This window comes from Bos taurus, chromosome 26 (assembly GCF_002263795.3).
Source record: "Bos taurus isolate L1 Dominette 01449 registration number 42190680 breed Hereford chromosome 26, ARS-UCD2.0, whole genome shotgun sequence".
In the NCBI taxonomy this organism is placed as follows: Eukaryota; Metazoa; Chordata; class Mammalia; order Artiodactyla; family Bovidae; genus Bos; species Bos taurus.
The window spans coordinates 46,136,015-46,163,930 of record NC_037353.1 but is presented as its reverse complement, the minus strand read 5'-3'; the positions used below and the strand labels follow the sequence as shown (position 1 = coordinate 46,163,930).

The following is a 27,916-nucleotide window of genomic DNA, read 5'->3' as shown; positions in this document are numbered from 1 at the left end:
AAAGAGTTGGACATGACTGAGCAACTACTACTACTTCAGAACTGGCAATTGGATTTTTGGTCTTTTTGTATCTTATTGTCCATAATTTGCCCCAATATAGTTATTTTAGTCCCTTATAGTTTCTTTGTAGTTGGTTGCTTGAGGAGACATTTGTCCAGGTCCAAGCACTGCAGCAAAGGGTCCCGGGTCCCAGTCAGTCTCAATAGAGTTGCTTGGTCATTTGTATTTCTCAGAAACCCATAGCCATCTTCCTGCATTAGAAGTAAGTCTGGTTCCAGTGGGGGCTGTCAGCCCTCTGCTTACTTGATCTTAGGGTAATTTGCTTGCCTTGTATTCCCTTTGAGTCTCATCAAGTCCTGCACATTGTAGGTTCACCCAAATTCTGTGTCCAAGGCGTGCCTGAAGACCTTCTGTGAGTGGAACAGCGAGGCAATCAACACACATGCACACATGCATGATCCACTGTCCCATGAGGTGTGTACACAAAGCACAAGGTCACAGATGAAGGTATTTAAAAAACCGAGATGGCAAACTCGAAGCACAGGCCACGAAAGGAAAAATGGGAAGGTTGGGCCACATCAACACAAAAAGCTGGGTGCGTCCGAAGACCCCATGGCAGTGAAAGCAGCCCGTGCTGTGGCTGAGCCCAAGGGCCTTGTTCTGAGTGAGACAAGCCAGGCACAGGGGGCATTGCATCATTTGGCTTCACTCCCCTGAGGCCCCTGGAGCAGTTAAATTCACAGAGACAGAAGGCAGAATGGCGGCTGCCAGGGACTGGTTGGAGCCGGGGATGGAAAACCATTGTTTAATGGGGACAGAGTTTCAGTCTGTGAAGATGGAAAAGCTTTGGAGACAGACATAGGATATGGTTGCACGTGCTGAATGTACTTAACCTCATGGGCTTCGGCACTTCCTGTGGCAAATTCTATGTTGTGTATGTTGTTGTTCGGTTGCTAAGTTGTGTCCAACTCTTTACAACCTCGTGGACTGCAGTACACCAGGCTTCCCTGTCCTTCACTGTCTCCCAGAGCTTGCTCAAACTCACATCCATTGAGTCAGTGATGCCATCCAACCATTGCATCCTCTGTCGCCTCCTTTTCCTCCTGCCCTCAGTCTTTCTCAGCATCAGGGGCTTTTCCAATGAGTCGGCTCTTCTCATCAGGTGGCCAAAGTATTGTGTATATTATACAACAATTAAAAAACAGTCCAAGATGGTAACACTAAACCAGCACGTAGCCGTAAAGGTGAGGGCCCAGGGCCATGGTTGGTGGTCCTGCACGAACTTGAGCTTACAGGTGCCCAAGACAGTTCTCTCTGACTGGGTGGTGAGATGCCTGAGGTCAAGGTCCCATCAGTTCTCTCTACCTCTATGTTGAACTGAAACTTTAGGATAAATTGGAGCTCATTCATGGTATGTTTTAAGACATCATCCTTATTAAGGTGTAATTTACATTCATTAATATTCAAACCTTTATAACAGCACACTTCATTTTGTTTTGACAAATGTGTGCAGTTATATACCCAGTTCCAAATCATGATGTAGGGCATTTCCACTGATCCAGAAAGTTCCTTGTGCCCTTTGCACTCCACGTCCTCCCCCCAGCTCAGCCCTAGCAACCATGGGTCTGCTTTCTGCCACTTTATTTTTCCCTGGTCAGCATCTTCTGCAGCTGAAATCTCACAGTATGCGATGATTTGTGTCTCTTGTTAGTTTCTGTTAGAACTTTGGCATCTTAATGAAATAAATGATGTTCTGTTCAGACATCAGAGGACTGAGGGCTTGGGCCCTGACTCGTGTAAACTTGGATTTTGATCCTTCCCTTGCCCCTTATTAATTTGGACTATACATGAACTCTTACCTTTCTTAGCATTAGCTGATTTCTATACAGGTTGGAGTTAAGAAATCTAGGGCATTCGTGGGGACTGGAGAAAGTGGTGGATGGAAATTTGAGGCAGGGCTTGGCTCAACATAAGAGTTCAGTAATGCTTTGTTGTTTATCATACTATAGTTTTTGAAGAGAATATTTATTTATTTATTTAAAAATAGAAGTATAGTTGATTTGCAATATTGCCTTAGTTTCAGGTGTACAGTGCAATGATATATATATATATATATATATATATATATATATATACAGATTCTTTTCCAGATTCTTTTCCCTATAGATTATTACAAAATGTTAAGTAAAGTTCCCTGTGCTATGCAGTAGGTCCTTATTGGTTATCTAGTTTACATATAGTAGTGTGTTCAGTTCAGTTCAGTTCAGTTGCTCAGTCATGTCCGACTCTTTGCAACCCCATGAATTGCAGCATGCCAGGCCTCCCTGTCCATCACCAACTCCCAGAGTTCACCCAAACTCTTGTCTATGGAGTCAGTGATGCCATCCAGCCATCTCATCCTCTGTCGTCCCCTTCTCCTCCTGCCCCCAATCCCTCCCAGCATCAGAGTCTTTTCCAATGAGTCAACTCTTCGCATGAGGTGGCCAAAGGACTGGAGTTTCAGCTTTAGCATCATTCCTTCCAAAGAAATCCCAGGGCTGATCTCCTTCAGAATGGACTGGTTGGATCTCCTTGCAGTCCAAGGGACTCTCAAGAGTCTTCTCCAATACCACAGTTCAAAAGCATCAATTCTTCGGCGCTCAGCCTTCTTTACAGTCCAACTCTCACATCCATACATGACCACAGGAAAAACCATAGCCTTGACTAGACAAACCTTTGTTGGCAAAGTAATGTCTCTGCTTTTGAATATGCTCTCTAGGTTGGACATAACTTTCCTATGTGTATGTTACTATGTCCCAAAGTCCTAATTTGTCCCTCCCGCCCTTTCCCTCTTGGTAGCCATAAGTCTGCTTCCTATGGTTGTGGGTCTATTATATTATTTTATCGATATTGTTATTAACAATAATGTTAAACGTCATATTCAATTGGAAGTACAGTGGTACCTTCCTTCCTGCGTTGCCATGGAGACTCCTAATGCCCGGGCAGCATCCAGCACAGTGCTTGGCCCGGGGTGACTGCTGTGCTGCGCTCAGTCCCTCAGTCGTGTCTGACTCTGCGACCCCATGGACTGCAGCCTGCCAGGCTCCTCTGTCCATGGGGATTCTCCAGGCAAGAATACTGGAGTGGGTTGCCATGCCCTTTTCCAGTGGATCTTCCCGACCCAGGAATCAAACCGGGGTCTCCTGCATTGCAGGTGGATTCTTTACCAGCTGAGCTACCAGGGAAGCCCTAACTGCTGTGTAGGGCATCTTATTATTATTAAGCTCGAAGGACTCTATTCTGCTATTTCTCACCAAGTCATTCTGAAAAGGTGTGAAAATCAGCTATATAAAGTGCCCCCTTTAGATTGCTTTCTGTCAGTCTGGCTAAAAAAGTCATAAAAAGCAGCCACCAGTGTGAGATAGGAGGAACTTTCCCCACAAGCTCAGGGGAGGTGTTCCTGGGAACAGGTGAGCCAGAGAACAGCAAACACCTTGTCCTTTTCTCCCTCTTCTTTGTCTCTTTTTCTGTGAGAGAAGGAAAGTGACAGCAATTGAGTGAAATGATGTAGGACTGAGTGGGCGACTGGGTCCTCAGAGCTTTCTGAGGTGTTCCAAAGTCAGAGTCACTGTGTGGTGTCCTGTGCTAAAGTGTTTCAAGCAGTGCGGGCCTCTGAGGGAAACGGACAGGGATAGTAAACAATTACCAGGAAAGAAGAAGCTTCCACCAGATACAAGGAATGGATTCAGTTTCTGGAATCATCAGCTCCCACTTTAAAGTTAGGAGAAAAACGTCGCCCACGATAAAACACAACAGAACGTGCTGAAAGGCAAGCTCAAGGAGTCGGGGGAAAGCTACCTCTCTGATACACAAATCTGACTTTGTAACTGGGTGATTAACATGCCTGTAACATGGCTGTACTTGCCCTGCACGCCTGATGTTTGCGTAGAAGTCTCCAGCCAAGTGTTGCATCATTGCTGCCCCATTTATCCCTGCAGACTGACGGGGGCCAGAGTCACAGGCGGCGAAATGAAGAGTGAACTCACCAAAGCCCACTTCTCATTAGGCACCCGGGGGAGGCCTTCTTCCTGCATGAGTCTCAAAAGAGGAGGAACGGTTGAAATGATCTATCGTCTTTATATCCTTATTTGTCTCAGTTTCAAGCCAGAACCCCTCCCCCAGACACCACCCTTGAAAAACCAAAGTGAAGGAGAAGCAAGGAGAGATGCCAAGGTTGAACTGTAGCTTTTTTTTTTTTTTAAGGTTCTCACAAGGGAATGGTACCACCATTTGCAATCAGATAAGGGGCATTATCTCAATAATAAAAGGCAATTGAGAATCTAAATGAAAAATCTAATGCTTTTCATGCTGATTTATTTTAGATTAGAAAAAGTTAAACCAGATGTAAACATGAAGAGATGAAGCGTGAAGAGGGAATCATGGCAGAGTGATAAATCTCAGTTTTGAGTTATTATAGGTGCAGGGTTGCATTAACCAGAAGACACACCGTTGATCCATACACTGCTCCGACATTAATTATTGTTGCAGAAGAGAGTTCAGAAGATTGAATACAGACACGCAGCACTGGCGAAGATCAATCGTGTCTAAATTAGCCATGAAGAGTGCACGCTAGATCCCAAAGAGGTTGCTTTAGCCCATTGCCGGTCCAACCTGGAACCATCTATGCCTCGTGCTTGTTATCTGCCCTTTAGTGGGACTTCCTGCATCCTCAGGAGAAGGCACTGGGAAGTTGAGAAGAAAGGGTCCTCTTTTTGGTTTTCTGTTGGTAGACTCCAACCAATGTCTACCTTTATCCTAAAAAGAAGATAGGATAAAGGTATCCTATCTTTATCCTAAGCTAGGATATCTTAGGATATTCTGGCATCTTGCCAGCCAAATCCACCCATGATCTTTGACAACTTGGGATATAAGTAGTTTCAGACTGTCCTGTGTTTTCTGTTCCAAGCCGGCAGGTGTTCAGAAGAGGCAGAGTGGAGCTGGGGTTCTATGTAGGCCTGGAAACTCCTGTTTTCTCCTCTGTTTTCTTTCTTGGGATCTATGAAGTTTCAGTCTCTGTTTTAGTTGCTCAATGCTTCACAAAACCCGTGAATCATCTCTAACTACCTCCCCACCTCTACACACACACACACACACACACACACTCACACAAACACACACTTCTATGGGGAATGCTGAGAACATGACATTCTAGTTGTTTTGAATCTGGCATTTAGTAGCTCCTTGAATTACCAAATCTTTCCACACCCCAGAGTTCGTGTCTAACATAAGCACAGATAACATATGTCTTGTGGAAACTGCATGAGGGGCATTTGGAAAACACTATCCCAGGGACGGTAAGTTTATTAAATGTCTGTGGTCCCCATCCACAGTCTTCTCCATCCAAAACTCTTGGGGACAAACTAAGTCAATAGTGACCTTTCAATTTTATTTCAGAAAGATGATCCTGCATAAAATTCCCAATGGAATCTGAGTAGCACCCCGTAATTAAGCTAATTGATGTTTCTCCAATAAAAATATATGAATATTCGTGTTAAATGAAATAAATTAACATTATAAATAGCCCCGGGTTAGTTCAGGTAAGGTTTTGCTGTCAAGATTAGTCTTCTATAAACTCAGAGAGAGAAAGTCTCAGATTTCAGAGCTTCAGGGATTTTAGAATTGCACATCAGGGATTATGGGTTCATAGTGAGTACTCCAATGTCTTGAAGGGAAAGTCAGTAAACTGCAAATCCAGCAAAAGACAATAATACATTTGTTCCTTAGAGCACCGATATTATGGTAGGACTTTGGAGGAGTGAGTGAGAGAATGTGGAAGTTGTTTTGCAGAGTATTTAGTCTCATACAAGTGGAAGTCTCCCATGTTATTGTACCCACGTTGTTCAAACCAACTTCAGGCTCCCAGGGGAATTCGTAGATCTATCTGTGGTCAGTGTGATCAGTATCCGAGCTGGTGTCAGGTGTGACCCCAGAATTTCTGCTGGTAGGTGGGACTCCATAGGAGGCAGGTGGTGAGACGAGGTGGAAGAACTCCAGACCAGGCTCAGAGGGGCTGTTGTAGATGCCAGAGCCACCACAGTCCCGCTCCTGGGCACTCATGTCTCTTACTCTCTCTGGGTCTTGATTTCTCTGTGTAAAAAAACACCAGTGTGTGTTCTGGCAGCTTCTCAGGGACTTTGGAGGGTCCAGATGAGGTGATGTGCATGAAGGAGATTTGCAGACTGGAGCATTTCCTATGATTGTGAGATACCGTGATTCTTTTAATGTGCTTGATCCTGGTCATAGTTTTTCACTTCCAAGGAGTCATTCTAATTGCTGGGTTCTAGTCTGGGCTTCTTCACTTGATTTACTCAGTGTGTGTGACTTTGGGCAATTTATTTCCCCTTTGTGTGCCTTAATTTCCACCTTTGCAAAATTGAGATAGTAATTACATTTCTCTCACCAAACTGTCTTAGGATCCAATGAGTTAATTGCCTGGCATGCAATGAGCTCTCAGCTCCACCTGTGACCCCAGGCTCAGCAGCCTGTGGGAACAGAGGTGACAAAGAGACCTTGAATCTTTCCCCCTATTGGGTGTCTTTGATAAATTACTGTTGCCGTTCACTAAATAACACACCGTTGACTTCAAAGACCTAAAGGAGATAAAGTCTTGACTGGACTGAGGGAGGAGCCATTCAGTGATTACTCCTGTTGGATCCTTATCTGACACCACATATAAAACTTAACTCAGAATGGGTCAAAGAGCTAAAACCATAAACTCTTAGAGGAAAACAGGGTGAGACCTTCGAGACGTGGGATTTAGCAATGATTTCTTGAACATACTCCAAAAAGCATAATTAACAAAAGGCAAAATAGGCAAATTGGGCTTTAAGAAGACTTTAAAATTTTGTGTATGATATCAGCATAGTAAAAGGGCAACATGCAGAATGGGAGGAAATATTTGTAAATCATATGTCTGATGAGAGAACGATATCCAGAATATGTAGAGAACACCTAAAACTCAAGAACAAATAAACAATCAGTTCAAATGTGGGCAAAGACTTAGATAAGGATTTCTCCAAAGAAGACGTCTAAATGGCCAATAAGCACAGAAAAGATGGCTGAGCATTAATAATCATTAGGGAAAACGCAAAGAAAAACTGCAGTGTGATAGTACTTCACACCTGTTTGAATGGTAACTATGGGGAAAAAAAGCCTGAAAATAATAATTGTTGGTGAGGGTGTGGGAGACATTAGAATGCTTGTGCATTGTTGATGGGAGTGTAAATGGTACAGCCTCTGCAAATAACAGGATGTTTGTTCCTCAAAAATTAAAAATAAAATTGTCATATGATTCAGCAATTCCACTCCTGGGTACATATCAAAAAGAATTGAAAGCAAAATCTCAAAGAGATATTTCTACAGCATTATTCACAGTAGTTAAAACATGGAAGCAACTAAAGTGTGTCTGTTGACAGATGAATGAACAAGCAAAATGTAGTGTTTATGTGCAATGGAGTATCATTCAATCTTAGAAAAGAAGGGTAAGCTTATGGTTACCAAGAGGGAAGCAAGGGAGGGATAAATTGGGAGCTAGGGACTGATATATACACACTACTATATATAAAATAGATAACTAATAAAAACTTACTCTATAGCACAGGGAGCTTACTCGATACTCTGTAATGACCTATGTGGGAAAAGAATCTAAAAAAGAATGGGTATGTGTATATGTATAACTGGTTCACTCTGCTGTATCCCTGAAACTAATACAACATTGTAAACCAACTATACCCCAATAAAATCAATTTAAAAAAGAGGAAAGTTTTGACATAGTGTTCAACATGGATAAACCTTGAGAACATTATGCTGAGTGAGATAATCAAGTCACAAAAGGACAAATACTATACGATTCCATTTTCATGAGCTACTTAGACTAGCCGTCCAGACAGAAAGAGGTTGCCACAGGCTGGTGGGTGGGAGAAGGGAGAGTTATTGTTTACATGGGTGTAGAGTTTCAGCTTTATAAGATTAAGAGAATTGTGGAGCTACATGTTGGTGATGGTCATACAACAATGTGAATGTATTTAACACCAGTAAACTGTACACTTAAGAATGGTTATGATGCTAAATTTTGTATGGGGTGGGTTTAACCACAATAAAGGGAATTTAAAAAATAAATGTATCACATGTTAGACTTGGTAAAATCAATTGCAAAACGTTGCACCTTACATAAAGAAAGAAACAAAGAAAGCGAAGTCGCTCAGTCGTGTCCGACTCTTTGCAACCTCATGGACTGTAGCCTATCAGGCTCCTCTGTCCATGGGATTTTCCAGGCAAGAGTGCTGGAATGGATTCCATTTCCTTCTCCAGGGGATCTTCCTGAGCCAGGAATCGAACCAGGGTCTCCCGCATTGCAGGCAGACACTTTACCATCTGAGCCACCAGGGAAGCACCTTACATAGGCAATAGGTGATTTCAGCTTACGCGCCAAGGTTCCAGAGACAAGGCTGTACTGCAACGTGTACACAAGATGAAGCTTTAATAAGAACTGAACATAAGGCGCTGACTCTCCTTGTTCAGAAATCACCAAAGCCTCCCCATCATTTAGGAAATAATATCCAAACTGGCATAGCATTCAAGGTCGCCATGATATGTTATTATGTCTGCAGGTGTGGAGTCTGTAGTATGGATTTTGAGCATTGTTATAATGTTAACGGACACATTAACATACATGCTCTGAGGTACAGAGCCAGTCGCTGCTGTAGGAAATTTTAGATCCGTCCCAGTATTCTGTCATGATGAATCACACGGCAGAAATGTCCTCTGTGAGTAGGACTTTATATAGAGAGAGATTTTTTCCCTTTTTATTGAAGTATAGTTGATTTATAATGTCCTACTTACAAGTGTATAGCAAAATGATTCAGTTACACATGCATCTAAATGTATGTATTCTTTTTCTATATTCTCTTCCATTATAGATTATTAAAAGACATTGAATATAGTTCCCTGTGCTATTCTTGCTGGGTATCTATTTTATGTATGGTAGTGTTTATGTTTTAATCCCAAACTTGCAAATTTATCCCCCCCCCCCCAATTCTATTTGGAATTCATTAGGAATCCGAGGGTTTTAAACTGGGGAGGGACGTGACCAAATTTGCTTTATCACATGACTGGCGATACTGTGGAGGGAGAAGGCTGCTGGGACGTTGTGATCTTGGCAAGAATTCTGAGGCTTCCTTGGAGGTGATGAAGAGAGGGAGGCGGAGACGTGCTGGGAAGATGTGCAGGAATTGCACCTGCCCAGGGGCCGGGGTACAGGACGTCTGCTGCTGCCGGCCAGCCCGGGCCAGGGCAGCACAGCCTCAAGTTCCAGGGTCTTAGGTCGGAGTGGCTGAGGCCAGGCGGTGCTGAGCTGAGGCCTCCAGTGGGATGGAGAGTGTGGCCGTCTGCTTCAACTCGGCTTGGGGCAAGCAGGAAGGGGAAAGGATAAAGGTAGCGTGTGTTTCTGGAGGGAGATTTTTGGTTTCATTCTTCAGCTGAGACTGAAGAATTTTGGAGGAATCTAAAATATGATACAAATGAACTCATTTACAAAACAGAAACAGACTCAGAGACATAGAAAACACACTGATGGTTACCAAAGGGGAGAGGCGTGGGGGAGAGGGATAAATTAGGAGTTGGGGATTACAAACTACTGTACGCAAAAGAGATACACTGCAAGGGCTTGCTGTATGGCGCAGGGAACTGTATTCCACATTCTATAATAAACCTAGGACTTCCTTGGCGGCTCAGCCAGTAAAGCGTCTGTCTACAATACGAGAGACCCGGGTTCGAGCCCTGGGTTGGGAAGATCCCCTGGAGAAGGAAATGGCAATCCACTCCAGTGTTCTCGCCTGGAAAACTCCATGGACAGAGGAGCCTGGTGGGCTGCAGTCCAAGGGGTCGCAAGGAGTCGGACACGACTGAGCAACTAACACTACCATGAAGGCCATATATATGTATGTATGGACCTCCCTGGGCTCAGTGGTAAAGAATCCGCCTGCCAATTCAGGAGACACGGGTTTGATCCCTGATTTGAGAAGATCCCCTGGAGAAGGAAATGGCAACCCACTCTAGTATCCTTGACTGAGAAATTCTATGGACAGAAGAACCCGGTGGGCTACAGTCCATGGGGTCACAGAAGAGCTGGACACGATTTAGTGACTAAACAACAATATATACATGCACACACACACACACACACGTATAACTGAATCACTTTGCTATATACTCCTGAAACTGACGCTATATTGTAAATCAACTGCACTTCAACTAAAAAGTAAAAAGGCAAAGTTCGGATGTGGTTAAAAGTGTTGAGGAGGGCAAAAGTTGAAATTGAAGAGGACGAGGGAAACCCTTGATGGTGCACGAGATCCAAGGAGACGGGACAGTGGATTCTAAAGGCTTCTGTGCAACTTAACTTGGAGAAGAAGCTTTGCTTTTGCTAACTAACTGACTGATTAATTCTCCTATCCTTTTGTAAAATAAATATTTATTGAGAACCCACTTTGTGTCTGTCCCTATACTAGGAGCTGAGAATACACCAGCAAGTGAGGGAAACATAATTTTTTTCTCAGAGGGCTTAGAGTCTAGGGGAGAAGCAGGCGTCGGCTGTGGGTTCATAGAAGTCGATGTGTGCTTACAAAGCAAGCTGAGTGCTCTGAAGGAAAAGGATGCTCCTGCAAGAGCTTGCAGATCAGAAACTGAGTTTTCAGCGCTGTGTCTGGAGAGACACACGAGCAGGTCATGTGAGCAGGATCTAGAGGACAGGACCAGGGAAAGACCACACTGTGCAGATGGAAGGACGGGGTGAAGGACCCGTGGTGCGGGACAGGATTTGATTCAGGGGCAGGAGGGAAGCTCACACGGCTCGCCTGGCCAGGATGCACAGAGACCAGTGGGGGAGGACCACAGAGGGTTCTTCTGATGCTCTGTCCTAAGGGCAGTGGAAAGTGCGCCTTCTGTATGAAGGGATTTCAAAGAGCAACCCTCGGAAAGTGTAGCCAAAGTCGCGTGTGTCCAGGACGTCGCTGTTGGACTGAGACCTGGGGTCAGATGATGACTGAGGCTCCTGAATCACCCTGCTATTGGGAATTCTTGGGTTTGTAATGCCCGAGCCTGTGCAAGGAAGTTCCAGACTTCGGAGGAGCCAGGCATTTACAGAGGGCTGTGTGGCTGAGCCAGCTTGTCCACTGCCAGCCGCTCAGACCTGGGTGAGAGAGAAGCCGTGATGGGTTGGAACCAGCACACTTCAGTACCCGTAACTTCACAGACTGTGGGGCTGGGCCCTCGATCAGGTCACATGGCGCACAGGGGGCTTGCTGGGCAGACCTGATTCTGAGTCAGGTCTCAGGGTAGCAAGACTTTCAAGACTTGATGGAGTTACTTTCAAAAATACACAGAAAACTCTTTCTTAAAAGAACCATATGAGACAACGATTCTAGAGAGAAGAAGCTTAAAATCTCTGCAGGGCCAGAGTCGCTCTGCACCCCTCCCCCCCAGATTGGTGTGTTTGAAGCAGCGGAGAGGGAGCTCAGTTCTTCTGCTTGGGCTTTAAATGGCTTTCCATCCTCATGTCTACTGTCCTGCACTTTTATTTCCTTTCTAAAAAGTTTATTGTGTGTTTCGTATGACACGTCTATGCCAAGTTTGAGAAAAGGACGTATGCAAATGTGACGGTTATATAAGCACACCAAATACAGTCAAACAGCCAAATAATAATACTCTGTAATAATCACAGTAACAGTATTTCTTTTTGTTTTAAAAACTTAAATTTTTTTTTTCATTTTGAAAAAGTTTTTATTGAAATACAGTTGATTTGCAGTATTGCGTCGCTTTCAGGTATGCAGCAAAGTGATTCAGTTATACATATGTGTGTATATATATACTTTTTTAGATTCTCTTCCATTACAGGTTATTACAAGATACTAAGTAGAGCTCCCTGTGCTATACAGTAGATACTTATCAGTTATCTATTTTATATACAATAGTGTATCTGTTAATCCCAAACTCCTAATTTAGTCTTCCCCACTTCCCCTTTGGTAACCATAGTTTGTTTTCTATGTCTGTGAGTCTATTTCTGTTTTATAAATAAGTTTGCTTGTATAATCCTTTTAAATTCCGTATATAAGCCGTACTGTACCGTATTTCTCTGACTGACCATATATAAGCGGGACTGTACCGTATTTCTCTGACTGACCATATATAAGCGGGACTGTACAGTATTTCTCTGACTGGCTTCATTCAGTGTGATAATCTCTAGGTCCATCCATGTTGCTGCAAAATGGCATTCCTTCTTTCTTTTTTATGGCTAATATATTCCATTAAAAAGAAAGAAACCACATCTTCTTTATCCATTCCTCTGTCAATGGGCGCTTAGATCGCTTTCCTGTCTTGGCTATTGTGAAGTGTTGCTGTGAACTTTGGGATGCGTCTGTGTTTTCGAATTATGACACTAGCAGTGTTTGGAACATGCTGGCTAAAAGCTCGAAATGCTTTGGGTCTGACAAGCCTGCTCTGAATCCTGGCTGTGTCGCCAGGTACCCGGTGGGGGACCTTAGCTATAGCTTTCTCAGCTGCCACAGCTGGGCTGAGAGCAACATATCTTTCTAAGAGTTGTAATAATTCAATGGGATGTTGTATGGAAAACACAGACCACAGCACCAGCCCATGTGAAACCTCAATAACCATCAGCAGTTCTTCTTATGCTTATTACAATTAATAATCACATTGCCAATAGTCAGTGGCTGAGTTAGGCTCAAGGAAGAGCCTGGACAGTGTCAGAAAATGCTGTGTAACTACTTAATCCTCCCTATCTCAGCCCAGCCGCAGTCTGGTCCTGCCCTAACCTTTCTCTTTCTCTGTAAATTCTCAGAGGCCAGGCTCCTGCTTGGACCAGAAGAATCGTTTGCCTGCAGTTTCCCATCTGCAGTCTCCAAACTTATGGCCCAGATGCTGGGCATGTGAAGAGGCCAAAATAGGGATGTGAATACACGGAGAAGCTTAACCACACCCTGCGACTAAGCAGCTAACTGGGTTCAGAATGAGAGGCCGATCCAGCCTCTTAGGCTCAGGATAAGATCACAGTCAGAGGGGGGCGGTTTGAAGAGTTATTCTTCAGTTTTGGGGAAAGGTTATTAGATATTTAGAAGGATGGTGAGCACAAGGGGAGGTCCCATGAGGAGCAGGTACTCTGGAGTCTGATTAGAGGCTTATAAACTAGAACTGAAAGACTCACAGCCAAGTGCTTTCAGAATAAACTTACACACCTTTGTCTTTTGGCAGAGAAGGCAGCATCATGATCAAGCTTGCATCCGGCAGACCGCTTTTGTATACATTAATCGTATTTTCATTGGGCCTTGAAGGCTAATTCCTGAAATTTGATGGCTCATGATTAATCAATTTATCAATATTTATTGAATGTCCTATTTTAGCTCAACACCCGTTCAGCACTATGCTGGGAGAGAAAAGAAATATGAGATGTGGTTGTTCTACTAGCAAAATCCATGTTCACTGATTAGTTTTTTTCCCTCCCTGCTTCCTCCCTGTGAATTTTGCAATCATCAGAAACCCACCCTTTACTTACTCATAAAAATTAACTTATTTCTAAAACAGAAAGAGACTCACAGACATAGAAAACCAATTTATGGTTACCCAAAAGGAAAGCAGGGAAGGATAATTTAACAGTTTGGGATTAACATATATACATTACTCCATATAGAACAGATAATCAGCAAGGACCTATTGCATAGCACAGGAAATTATACTCAATATTTTGTAATAATCTGTAAGGGAAAATAATCTGAAAAAGATATGTAAGTATACGTATACATATATTAAAGTAAGTAAAGTCGGTCAGTCGTGTCCGACTCTTTGTGACCCCGTGGACTGTAGCCTACCAGGCTTCTCCGTCCACGGGATTCTCCAGGCAAGAATACTGGAGTGGGTTACCATTTCCTTCTCCAATACATATAATACATATATATATAAAAAGATATGTGTATGTATATATATATCAGTTCAGTTCAGTTGCTCAGTTGTGTCCAAACTCATGTCCATCGAGTTGGTGATGCCATCCACCCATCTCATCCTCTATCGGCCCCTTCTCCTGCCTTCAATCTTTCATGGCATCAGGGTCTTTCCCAGTGAGTCAGTTCACATCCACATATATATGTATGTGAATATATGCGCTGTGCTTAGTCCCTCAATCATGTCTGATTCTTTGCAACCCCATGGACTGTAGCCTGCCAGGCTCCTCTGTCCATGGGGATTCTCCAGGCAGGAATGCTGGAGTGGGTTGCCGTGCCCTCCTCCTGTGAATATATATATATGTATGTGTAACTAGATCACTGTGCTGTACACCTAAAACTCACACAATATTATAAGTCAACTATGACTTAAATAAAAATAAAAATGCTTTTCTTCTATACTCAGAAAAACCACAAGCAGGAAAAAAAGAAAAATATCTTTTTTTCCACTGGCAGAATTAACACAGAAGAAAATGGAAATAAGTATGTTCATTACAATCTGTAGTTCTTTTTGGGAGAAAGGAGAGATTCTAGGGACATTTCTTGATTTTTTAAAAAATAGTAATATACATTATTGAAGATTATATATCTGGCAAATAAGAATATAAAACTGAAAAGGTTTCTGTTTATCTTCCAGATCCACAGTCGGCTCTTCTCATCCCCGAGAGATCACTCTGCCTGGGAAAGAAAGGAGAGTCTTTCAAATGCAGGTAAAGAACTCGCCCCTGACCGGGTGGTACTCCCTCTAAGCCTCTATTTGTTCTCTCTCGCCTTTATTTTTATTAATAATGAAATGTGCTTTGGAGCCCAGCCTCCCTGCCAACATTAAATGAGAGCTCAGCCACTCCGACAAGATTTGAAGCTGATTTGAATTTCCAAACACACAGGCTTTTAGGCTGGCAGTCTCTGAAAAAACAAACAATGCAGAAGAAATATCGGTTGCCTTAGGTAGTGCCTTCAGAAGCCGAGATTACCCCAGATCACTGAGCGTGCGAGGGGGTTAGGCCAGCGTGGAGCACAGTTCCGGCAAGAATGAATAATGGGACAAATACAGAATCTTCTCAGAACTGGAGAGGGTGCAATTTAAATATAGGCACAGTATCTGTGCGCTCATAAATCATTTTTTTATGGAGCGTCAATTCATAGGCATTCAACTGTAGAAACACTAGGACTGGGATGACTCCAGTCCCTAACTTTGTTAAGTTTGTTAATGTAAATGGCACGCAAATAAGATTTCTTACTCCCTTTCACGAGAGAAGTCACGTGGGTATAAGTCAAATTTCCAATGGTCTTGTGATAAGACTGCTGGGTTAATAGAATATTTCAGTTCAGAGACTCTAGCAAGAATAATGGAGAAGGCGATGGCACCCCACTCCAGTACTCTTGCCTGGAAATCCCATGGATGGAGGAGCCTGGTAGGCTGCAGTCCATGGGCTCGAGAAGAGTTGGACACGACTGAGCGACTTCACTTTCACTTTTCACCTTCATGCATTGGAGAAGGAAATGGCAACCCACTCCAGTGTTCTTGCCCAGAGAATCCCAGGGGCGGGGGAGCCTGGTGGGCTGCCGTGTATGGGGTCGCACAGATTTCGGACATGACTGAAGCGACTTAGCAGCAGCATGAATAAATTCTGAGAGAATTGTTTTTCATGTGACAAATTTAATTTTTAATCTCCACTTGAATTTTAGGTGGTAAGTGTGGCCTATGAGTTGGTATAAATGTCTGTGTATGTGATCACACACATTTGTAGCTTCTCTTTTCATTATCCCTCACTGCCTGCCTGTATCAAAGGTATCAGGATCTGAAATCCTTTCCTTAACTGACACAGTCAACCCAAGACAAAAATATTATTTGAAAGGAGCTTTCCTAAGTAATCCTCCTGGAGCCCCCAAAGCATGGCTTATAAGCTTATTCTTTAGTAGTGGCAGCTATTTAGTGCGGATCCTTCAAAAACCTAACCAGAAATTGCCTGTAGTAAGAATGTGAATCTACGGATAGAAGCGTCTGCTGGGGTGGGTGGCACGCTCGGGAAGCACGCTGGCTCCCACCACGCCACGGGGAGTCTGGGAGTCGCCACATTTCTGTGGGGCACTCAGAGGTGCCTGGGAGGACAGTCAGATCCAGATGCCTCTCACAGGTGTGTCCGTCTGCTTTTCCTGAGGACTAGGTCACCTAAAGGGGCTTCCCAGGCGGCGCTAGTGGTAAAGAACCTGCCTGCCAACACAGGAGACATGAGACTCGAGTTCGATCCCAGGATCAGGAAGATCCCCTGGAGGAGGGCATGGCAACCCACTCCAGTATTCTTGGTTGGAGGAGCCCATGGACAGAGGAGCCCGGCAGGCTACAGTCCACAGAGTTGCAAAGAGTCGGACACGACTGAAGCAACTGAGCACGGCATGGCAGGTTGCCTAAAACACGCGTGCTCTCGCTCTGCTGACAAGCATAGCCTGCTCATGAGGCGATCGGCAGTTTAATGGCTTAGAAGCAAGTTCCAGTGGGCCCTGAGGCCAGAGGTGAATAGTCGGGGCTGTGGAGAACGTGCCCAAACAAGCCTGGGTGAGGAGAGAGATGCCTGTCTCCTGGATTTCTTTGTTTCCTCTTAGATCTATCTATATTTTCAAAGTTCTCATTCTGGAAGAATACATTAGAAGCAGTCTTAAAACTTGGGTATTCAGGCAGAAGGCGAGGAGTTGCTGAAGAAAGAATCACTCATGACACTTGTTCAGAGGGTCTGCGACAGTGGGGTCTTCCAGGAGGGGAGAGAGATTTGACTCAACTCCAGGTACAAGGAAAAGTGGGAATTTACAGCCAAGGAGCAGGGAGGGGGTCAGTGGATGGAAGATCTCTGAGGAGGAAATGCCAGGAGTAGGGAGGATTTTGGCTAAAGTGACTTGACAGGTGAGGGAAGAGGAATTTGATCAGATATCAAGGGCAGGGGATGTCCTCTAGATTCACCCAGCGGGATTCTTGCTAAAATTGCACTAAGTGGGCCAAGGACAGAACTCAGGAGCACGGCCTAGTCAGGAGTTCTCAGAGGAGAACTCAGAGGAGACCAGCTCAGGTCAGGGCGAGTCTCTGCTGGAGTCAGTGGCTGTGTGAGTACCGAGTGCGGTTGGGAGTTGACGCTGTGAGGGGACACTCATGCCCTCTGCGTCTTCCCACAAGGTCTTTTCCCTCTGTTAAAGAGAAGCTGCACGGGACACTGGTGGAAAGTGCTAAGACGGATTTTATGTGCGCTAATGCAGTAGGGGAGAGGGACGCCCAGGCGGCTCAGCGGTAGAGAATCTGCCTGGGGGAGAGGGACGCCCAGGTGGCTCAGCGGTAGAGAATCCACCTGCCAATTCAGGAGACATGGGAGATACAGTAACTGGATCTAACTCTCGCAGCCTGTGTCTTTGAGTTAAATCCTCAGGCTCGAGCCTGAGTCGGTCATCTCAGGTCAGGAGGCAAGGTCAGATGTTAGAAACCTGGCTTCTGGGCATCCAGCCTTATAGGTACCTGGCTCACAGTGGGGCAGGTCTCCCAGAAGTCCACAGGCCAAGCTGATGTCCTAAAGGCATAGGTAGGCCCATGGAATCTCAAGGTTGAGAGGGGTCATCGAGGTTGTTTTGTCCAACTTCTTCCTGATGTCTGACAACTGAAACCCTTCCCACTCCTTCCCACACGGGAGTGAGAAAGTCTCTGAAGAGTAGGTCCAGCATACGGTGAGCCCCAAGGCCAGGAGCCTCACTCTACTTGAAGGTACCTCTAGGCTTGCTTGAGCTTCCCAGGTGGCGCTAGTGGTAAAGAACCTGCCTGCCAATGCAGGAGACACAAGAAACATGAGTTTGATCCTGGGTTGGGAAGATTCCCTGGAGGAGGGCGTGGCAACCCACTCCAGTATTCTTGCCTGGAGAATGCCATGGACAGAGGAGCCAGGCCGGCTACAGTCCATGGGGTCTCAGAGAGCCAGGCATGACTGAAGTGACTTAGCATACATGCACACATGACTTGTTCGTGCAGCTGGAATTGTTAGAAAGCCTTACGACTGTGTTGAACCAAAACAAACACCTTCCTTCTTTTTTAATCTGTAAGGAGCTGGAATACATGTTCTGATCTGTGTTCTTGGAAGACAACTGCATCGTGCTGTTCCTGGAAGAAGATGGTACAGGTTTGGGCCAGAGCAGGGGCAGAGGATGTTGGAACCACTGGAGCACTTCGGAATAGCAGAGTTTATAGGCAGCTGGATAAGGGAGGAGTTAAAGGTGTCTCTGGGCATATAGGGCTCCCATCAGTAGGGTAGGAAATTCAGGAGTCAAGGGCTGGTATTGGTGGGAGGACCCTGGATTTGTGGGGTCTAGATGCTCTGCATGTGAGAAACCATCTCTGCCTGATGTCCAGGAAGCAGTTGGAATTTTGGTTTTGAGGTGAAGAGGCAGGTCAGGTTCATCGGTCTTGACGTGATCATTATTTACAGGTGGGTCGCATGAGAATCTGGGAGAAGAGCTGAGATGAATGCAGGAGAAAGGAGAAAGTGGGAAGAGGAGGGCCTTCAAATCCGAGACCCCCAAACGTGGAGCAGGAAGAGGCGCCAACCTGGGAATCCATGCCTGCTGTCAGGCGTTGTTTTTAACTGGAAGTCCAGTGCCAGTGTTGACTTTGCTCTCAATCCATCCTTTATTTTTGAAAAAGCTGCTCCACTTTCTCGGGTCTTAGAGACCTGTGGTTTAGGATTCCCTCATGTCCGCGGGGCGGCTCTAAAACTCAGGGGTATGGGTGGTCCCCTCTCTTATGGAAGCTGGATCAAATGGAGTTCAGAGGGCTTGTGCAGGAAACCTGAAGTGAATGTCATCTCTGAGCTTTCATTTTTGTTTCCTTCATTTGCACAGTGCAACTGTTTACTGTTTCGGTCACTGGAAATACCAGGACTGGGGAGGGCAGGAGCCGATTTCTTATGGTAAAGTTGTCGTCTTGGCAAGGCCTTTTGAAATCTGTGGGTCTGGGTAAAATTTCAGTTTACTATGATTAATAAGATCTGAACACTAAAGGAGAAAAAAAAAATGTAGAAAGGATGACTATTTCTGCCCAAACTCATGTCTGTTTTCAAAATCAGTGGAAGGTAGGAAGTGCCTTTCAAATTTCCATTTTGTGTGATATAAAAAGATTCCATTTCCTGGTTCTCCATCACCGTGCTACCTGTCTATGAGACTGCTTTTTCTGAGGACATAGAAAAGGTGGAGAGAATCAGGCGCCCACTTAAACCTTTTTTGGGAGCATCAGTTATAGGAAATGTGTGATGAAGGTCACCGGGAAGTTTTCATTATTAATTCACTTGGCTTAGGAAGGAAGGTGGGACGGCATGAAATTTTCTCCCTCCTGATCAATTAAGCCCGACCTTTAAAACTGGCAGTATTTAAAGGGTGGGTTTTTGATGGATGAGTGGAATGAAGTGATTATATTTCCACTTAAAACTTGAGGGTTATTGTTCCTTTATTCCAGCTTTTGTAAGAGCAGTGGTTTTCTTCCTTCATAATCAAAGTTTCAATTTTAGTTCATAGCATCAAACGGTTTCCCCAATAAAACATACCCTTTACCACGCTTTGAGGAAAGGTTCTTCTATTACACCTTAAAAACCACCCCGGATCTGATGTGAGCTGTGTTTCTTTCCTGTCTTGTGATCTATAATGCAGTTTCTCTATGAACATAGAAGGGACACCACATTTTTATTTATTTATTTTAATCAAAGTGTAGTTGATTTTCGGGCTTCCCTGGTAGCTCTGTTGTGCTAGTTTCTGCTGTATAGCAAAGTGATTCAGTTTTATATACATACATGTATATATATGTATGTACACACACCACATATTCTTTTTCATATTATTTTTCATTATGATTTATTACAGGATGTTGAATATAGGTCCTTGTTGTTTATTTATTTTATATATAGTAGTTTGTATCTGCTAATCCCAAACTGCTTTTTAAAAATTACTCTTTATTGAATAAAAATTTTGAAATATAGTTGATTTACAGTGTTGTATTCATTTCAGGTGTACAGGGAAGTGATTCAGTTATATATATAAATATTTATAGTTTTCTTTCACATTCTCTTCCATTATACGTTATTAAAGATACTGAGTAGAGTTCCCTGTGCTATGCTATATACCTCCCTATATAAGTAGGTCCTTGCCAGATTTTTATTTTATATGTAGGAGTGTATATCTGTTCATCTCAAACTCCTAATGTATTCCTCCCCCTCCCCCTTTGGTAGCCATAAATTTGTTTTCTATGTCTTCAGGTCTGTTTCTGTTTCATAAATAAGTTCATTTGCGCTCAGTTGGTTCCGTCGTGTCCAGCTCTTTGCGACCCCAGGGACTGTAGCCCTCCAGGCTTCTCTGGGCTGCCATGCCCTCCTCCAGGGGATCTTACCTGGAGAGCCTCACATATCCCGCATTGGCAGGCAGGTTCCCTGGGACACCAAATTTATCTCCTGAAAAACCTGTGGTTTTTTTTGTTGTTGTTGTTTGTTTGTTTTTGTTTTGTTTTGTTTTTAATTAGGGCTCTAATGGTTGGAGTAGAAAGATAGGGATAATTTTTTTACAGAGCTGTTTTGATCACACTACCCTTATCTGCCCTGCCTGTGGGGAGGATCCCTCTGCGGAGCAGTGTGTGTAAGAGCATCTTTAACCAAAGCAACCACCCTCCCTGACCTCAGAGAGCCAAGTATACACTCCTTGGCCTGGCATTTGGTGCCGTTTTCCTCTGACTCTAGCTCACCCTCCTAGATTGTCCTGCAGTTGGGTAGCCTTGCAGCGCCTGTGTTCAACACTTGCTTGTATCTCTCATTGGCCATGGAGAGACTCTCCTGAAACTGTCTTCTGTGTGTTTTTGTTGAGAAAATCCTTACCTTTTCAGATTAGTTCCCTGAATCAACCTGCCCCACCCCCAATCTCCCAAAGGCATTTTGTTCTGCCATCCTAGTCTTTCCAGTGTTTCCTTTGAAGATTTGTGCACCCCGCCCCAGTCCCCCCTTAAAGACTGTGGGCTCGGAGAGTGGGGACCTTGTCCCCCTCATCCATGTTCCCAAGTTCAGGGACAGGCTCATGAACGTGGGCCAGTTGTTCACTAGGTTGAGCGGCGTTGTGTGTACCAAGGAGCCCCACAGGGAGCCAACCGCATCCAGGGATCCCACTTGCCCCTCTCAGGAAGCCCGCAGAGCAGGCTGGGAATCGGGTCACGTGACAGCCATGGCAGAGAAAGCTTCTGTCTTTGGATTTTTCTGAGATTCTTGCAAGAGCTTCATATGACAGGCAACTGTCCTGTAACTTGGCTACCCTTGTTGAGAGGGGACAGCCTTCCACCTGAATGGCTCCTTTCTGCTTTTCCCCATTCAGCCTCCACACTGTTCTGCAAGAGTTGTGGTGGTTTTGTTGCTAAGGTATGTCAGACTCTTTGCAATCCCATGGACTGTGACCGCTTAGGTTCCTCTGCAAGAGGGAGGTGGGAAAAAGCAGCACAACCCCTGATCCCCAGAGAAGAAAGGACATTTATTCCTGCTTGCTGAGCAAGATATAAAGAGACACGTTTGGGTCTGTTGTGCCAACTTGTGTAGGACATTATTGGAAAGAAAATAGACCAAGTTGCTTTTGTCACAGGGGCATGTGATGGTTCCTGTTTGTTCTCTGATGAATAACCATTACTCTCACACCTCCTCCTCAATTCTGTTTAGAGGCTGCCTGGGTCTTGACCCTCAGTTTCGCTACAATCACCCATAAATAGTGCAATAAGCAACTTTTCCACCCTGTATGAGTTTCTGCCTCTGGCTTCATCTTTGTACCATCTATGTACCATCACCTGGTACATAGTCTAATTTTAAAAGTAATTGGCAAAATAATGTACTAAGCAAAGAACTCAGTGGAAGATTTCCCATTATTGTAGCTTTGTGTCAGAAAGAACTACATCCAGCCAGGTTTAACTGCTTCCTCTCAGAAGCATGGATGCTCAGTTACTGCCTGTTGTGTACTGAGGAACCGAAGACTCTCATCGAGATCCGACGCTAGGGTGGACACGACAAGGACAGTCCCTGAGGGCCACTGTCCCATTTTTAGAAAGGTTGAATGAGGCCAGCTACCCTTACTTTAAACTCATTTCCCCCAAACATACATGTGAGCCCTCTGGTGACATTCCTGATTCTCTAAGCTCAGAATAGCTGTTCCATTCTCTGAAATGGTGCCACAGCCCATCTGACTGGCCAAGCTGGAACTCTTGTGGTCTTTCTGCATCTTTCACATTCCCACGTCCAATCCAGGGCTACTTCCCTGAGATTCACCTCCTAGTCATCTTTGGGGTCTTCTCCTTTCCATCACTGCTGCCATGTTGGTTGGACTACTGCCCTACTCCATGCTGTCTGTCTAGTCTGCACCTATAGACAGAGTGAGCTGTTGAGGCCATGTCACTGCCCACCTGAAACCTTTCCATGCCTTTCAGTTGCTCTTATAATAAAGAAAGCTCTTGGTTTCTTTTATCAGTATCTTATAATTTGCAGAATACAGATCTTTTGCCTCCTTCAGTTCATTTCAGTTCAGTCGCTCAGTCGTGTCCGACTCTTTGCGACCCCATGAATCACAGCACGCCAGGCCTCCCTGTCCATCACCAACTCCCGGAGTTCACTCAAACTCACATCCATCGAGTCAGTGATTCCATCCAGCCATCTCATCCTCTGTCGTCTCCTTCTCCTCCTGCCCCCACTCCCTCCCAGCATCAGAGTCTTTTCCAATGAGTCACCACTTCACATGACGTGGCCAGAGTATTGGAGTTTCAGCTTTAGCATCATTCCCTTCAAAGAACACCTAGGACTGATCTCCTTTAGAATGGACTGGTTGGATCTCCTTGCAGTCCAAGGGACTCTCAAGAGTCTCCTCCAACATCACAGTTCAAAATCATCAATTCTTTGGCGCTCAGCTTTCTTCACAGTCCAACTCTCACATCCATACATGACTACGGGAAAAACCATAGCCTTGACTAGAGGTACCTTTGTGGGCGAAGTAATGTCTCTGCTTTTCAATATGCTCTCTAGGTTGGTCATAACTTTCCTTCCAAGAAGTAAGTGTCTTTTAATTTTATAGCTGCAATCACCATCTGCAGTAGTAATTTTGGGGCCCCCCAAAATAAAGTCTGACACTGTTTCCACTGTTTCCCCATCTATTTCCCATGAAGTTATGGGACCAGATGCCATGATCTTAGTTTTATGAATGTTGAGCTTTAAGCCAACTTTTTCACTCTCCTCTTGCATTTTCATCAAGAGGCTTTTTAGTTCCTCTTCACTTTTTGCTATAAGGGTGGTATCATCTGCATATCTGAGGTTATTGATATTTGTCCCAACAATCTTGATTCCAGCTTGTGCTTCTTCCAGCCCAGCGTTTCTCATGATGTACTCTGCATATAAGTAAAATAAGCAGGGTGACAGTATACAGCCTTGACGTACTCCTTTTCCTATTTGGAACCAGTCTGTTGTTCCATGTCCAGTTCTAACTGTTGCTTCCTGACCTGAATATTTGCCTCCTTAGGTAGGTTTATTCCTTGGTTTTTTATTCTTTTTGATGCAATGGTACAAGGGATTGTTTCCTTAATTTCTCCTTCTGATCTTTCATTGTTAGTATGTAGAAATGCAACAGATTTCTGTGTATTGATTTTGTATCCTGCAACTTTACCGAAGTTATTGATGAACTCAGGTAGTTTTTTGGTAGCTTCTTTAGGATTTTCTATATATAATATCATGTCATCTGCAAACAGCGACAATTTTATTAATTCTTTCCCAATTAAGATTTTATGTCTTTTTCATCTTTTTCTGCTATGGCTAGGACTTCGAAGCTACTTGAATTAAAGTAGTGGGAGTGGGTGTCCTTGTCTTTTCCTGATCTCAGAGGAAATGGTTTCACTTTTTCACCATTGAGTATGATGTTAGCTGTGGATTTGTCATTTATGGGCTTTGTTATGTTGAAGTATGACCCCTCTATGGGCTTCCTGGGTGGTGCAGTGGTAAAGAATCCACCTGCCGTTGCAGGAGATGCAAGAGATTTGGGTTTGATCCCTGTGTCGGAAAGATCCCCTGCAATAGGAAATGGCAACCCACCCCAGTATTCTTGCCTGGAGAATTCCATGGATACAGGAGCCTGGTGGGCTACAGTCCATGGGGCCACAAAGAGTCAGACATGACTGAGTGACTGAGCATACAACCACACACATGTCCCCTATATGTCCACTTTCTAGAGAGTTTTTTTTTTTTAAATCATGAATGGATGTTGAATTTTTTATTAAAAAAAGAATCAACCCAGAAAGTTCTTACTGTGGTCTTAAAGGGCTGAGGGCACTGGTCCCTGGGCTCCACCACGTCCTCCCCCTCTTTCTGCTGCACCCCTGCTCACCATGAGTCTCCTGCTATGGGATCCTTGTAGGAGCCGATCCCTCTTGTTGAGCATCAGCACTCATTTCCTCCTCCCTGAGTGACCTTGACTCAGCCTATAGATCCTATGGGACCCGTGTCCCAGAGAAACTATCCCTGATCTCAAGACCAACCCCATCTCAGGCATCGGAGTCCCCCTTCCTCTCCTTTGCTGCTTTTGTCACAATCATATCATATTCATCTGTGTTTGATGAATATCTGTGCTCTCATCCAGACTGTAAGCTGCCCAAAAGCTTAGGTTTTGCTTGCTAGCCGCCGTGCCAAGCCCTGGTGCTCTGTAAACACCTGTTGCAGGGATGAGCTGGCTGGTTGGAGGAAGGAGAGCCTGGGGGATCCGTTGGCACAGGGAGTCACATACATCATCGTGGCTGACATCCAAAGGACTCTGAGATCACACGCTGAGACACTGCATCCAGGTCCCTTCCTGCTCTCTCTTCCTCCCCGCTCTGACTTGACCCCACCCTCTTTCCGCCCCCATCTCCTCGATCTATTTCCTCTGACATCATCACCGTCTCTCCTGGGGTTGCCTGGCCCCAGAGCTGTGAACCCCAGCTGATGCTGAGGTCTGCGTTGGGTTCACATATTGTTATAGGTATGACTTCAGGCTGCTTTAAATTAGAGAGATTTATTAATTTCTACTTCCTTATTGTTGGTTGTATATCAAAAGCCCCCTCCCCATCCCCGCCCAAGAGAAAAATAGCACTTACAAATAATTGTCAGAAGTGACACCCTGCTTTCAAGGGTTGTATATTATAGGGAAAAGACTGCAAATAGAAGGCCTTTTTCCCAAACTCTTGTGGGTCCTGCTGTATGGAATGCTGCTTGTTTTGATGAAATATTGTTAATAAGGCATGGAGAGAATAGCTTGGTTAAAAGCTAAAGTGGTATTTTTTTTTTTTTTGGAGTAGCTTTCACACTCAACTGGCCAAGTAAATAAAAGATTTTGAAAAGAAAAAAAAAGCATACAAACAAAGGCAACGTCAGTTGAAAGTGACATATGGAATTACATGTAATTTCGAAGCTTATTGTGTTTTTACTATCACATGTGTGACAGTGTCCAGCTTTCCGGCACAAGAGGAATTTTTCTCAGTAGCTGTCGTATGACAGAGAGTGTAAGCTGTAGTGAGGCAGACAGTCTAAGGATCTGAAGGACGTACCTTTCAAACCAAGCAAAACTGTCTACCCTCATCGCTTATTTTACGTCTTGGTAAAAATACCACTGCTGGCCATAAGCTGATTCTTGCAAAGCATCAGCTTGTGAACAGATAACCTGAATTGCTTCCTTCTCCCTCTCTGGGTGGGGTCGCTGGCTGACAGCGTGCCCTGAGCTCAGGGGGTGAAAGGCAGGAGCCAGGGAGGACCTTTCTGGCTGAGAGAGAGCTCGTCATGAGCACCGTCATCAGGAAGGGAAAACCAGGGCCAATACCCCTTTCCAGCTTCTGAGGGGTGCAGACCCCCGTCTCCTGGGGCGAACCGTACTCCTGTGTCCACTCCTCCTTCAAAGGAACCATTGTTCTTTGAAGGGCATTGGCTTCAGGCCGCATGCCTGCCTTGGCACCTGAGCAGCCCTTCTGTTTCTAAAAGCTTCCGGAACATTCTCCCCTTAGGCTGGTATCCAGCAATGCCAACGTCCCCCCTCTGTGCTGAGGGCAGAGTTCCTGAATCTTATTTGGAGAGCTTCAGCTGTGAAGTTTCTGTTTTTCACAAACTACCTTGACCGCAGAGGGCCGGGTTGCATTCAAGTGGGGTCTGTGATTTTTCTTTTTTTTAATGGAACTCTTTATGAAAATGGAATCTTATGGGAAGCCAATTTGTCAAACAGATAGAAGCAGAGGTGCTCTGGCTGAAGGGAGCCAGTGAGCACATGGGCCCAGGTGGGCCCTCTTCCCTGAGATATTCTAGAAGCCTGCTGGCATGTCAGAGGATGATTCAAAAGCCATCGTCCTCAGGATTCGGAGGAGAGCGCGATTTGAATAGAATTTGATTGCTTTCTCTTTGAATGTTGAGACATCATGCAGTTAACCCGGAGCCCCATGGAAAGAGCAGGTTATCCCGGCGGGCAGTCCATTTTAACCTAGAGACGTCCCCGCTTCCTCATTGATCTGCTCTCAGTTCCTAAATCCCTCTTTATTTTATGGTTCTCACGACTGTGATTATCTTAGCGCCTGTGGGGCTGGAGCTGGGGCTCTGGGTTCTCCTGGGTGGAGGGCTGCGCTTCTGGCATCCCGCAAAGGGAGAGGAGGTGGAAATGTGCTCTGGGTTTTAACTGGAAGATGGGACGCGGCACGAGTCTGTAATAGGACAGAGCTTTTAAAATTCCCTTCCCTTTCTAATATTAAATAGCTTTCCTTTAATGACCCTCGGCTCAGAGTTTCTTCTAGATCCTTCCCACAGGCCCTGGCAGGCTTCCAGCTACTTACTCAGCTCCAAATGTGGCTTTCTTTAATGCCTGGTGTGTGCTTAAGTTTGATTTGTTCTTTTTATGGGACCAAGGAGCCGGCAATGAGGGCAGCAAAACATTGAGACAGGCATCCTGGGAGGATGGCCGAGCCCGTTCCTGGGCAGCTTTGAGAGTAGGTCACACGGTGTGGGGTGGGGGTGGCATCCGGGGGAAAGGACTCCCTTCCAGAAGTCTGTGTACTTGACCAGGTAGGGGAATGTGGCTTCTGAGCTGAGGTGCCCTGTTGTTGTTCAGTCACTAAGTCATACCTGACTCTTTGCAACCCCATAGACTACAGCTCGCCTGCTCTTCACTATGTCCCAGTTTGCTCAAACTCATGTCCGTTGAGTCAGTGATGCCATCCAACCATCACATCCTCTATTGTCCCCTTCTCCTGCCTTCAATCTTCCACAGCATCAAAGTCTTCTCTGATGAGTCGGCTCTTTGAGTTAGGTGGCCAAAGTATTGGAGCTTCAGCTTCAGCATCAGTCCTTCCAATGAATATTCAGGGTTGATTTCCTTTAGGTTTAACTGGTTTGATCTCTTTGTTTTCCAAGGGACTCTCAAAAAAAATCTTTTCCAGCCCCACAATTCAAAAGCATCTGTGCTCAGCATTCTTCATGGCCCAACCCTCACACTTGTACATGACTACCAGAGGTGTCCTGAAAGTGAGTTAAAATTGGGATCAAAGGATAATGTCCCTGCCTTTGGAGTCAAGATTGGAATCCGTGTTCTGGGTGAAATTAGGAGGCTTGGAACATCCCAGCTGTTCATTCCTGGCCCTGTGGTGAGTGAGTGAGCCCGGCTTCATAGCTGCTGAAGTGAGAATGGTTGGACCTCTTACACTGTTGTTCTGAGGAGCAGTTATAATAGACATTAAACACCAATCCTAAATGTTAAATTTTTAAATTTTATTGTGGTAAAAACCACGGGAGATCTACCCTGCTCACAAGTGTTTTAAGTGTGCAATGCATCGCTGTTGACTATTGATACGG

General features: G+C 44.8%; 1 protein-coding gene across 7 annotated transcripts in view; it reads left to right on the top strand.

The window, feature by feature from the left end:
• C26H10orf90 (chromosome 26 C10orf90 homolog) overlaps nucleotides 1-27,916 on the top strand; it is a 393,139-nt gene that overhangs the window by 167,534 nt on the left and 197,689 nt on the right. For all 7 annotated transcript variants that reach the window (XM_059882151.1, XM_059882150.1, XM_059882149.1 and 4 more), the window contains one exon: nucleotides 14,683-14,755. In XM_059882151.1, coding sequence (XP_059738134.1) covers nucleotides 14,683-14,755 — 73 coding nt within the window. The remainder of the gene's footprint in view (nucleotides 1-14,682; nucleotides 14,756-27,916) is intronic.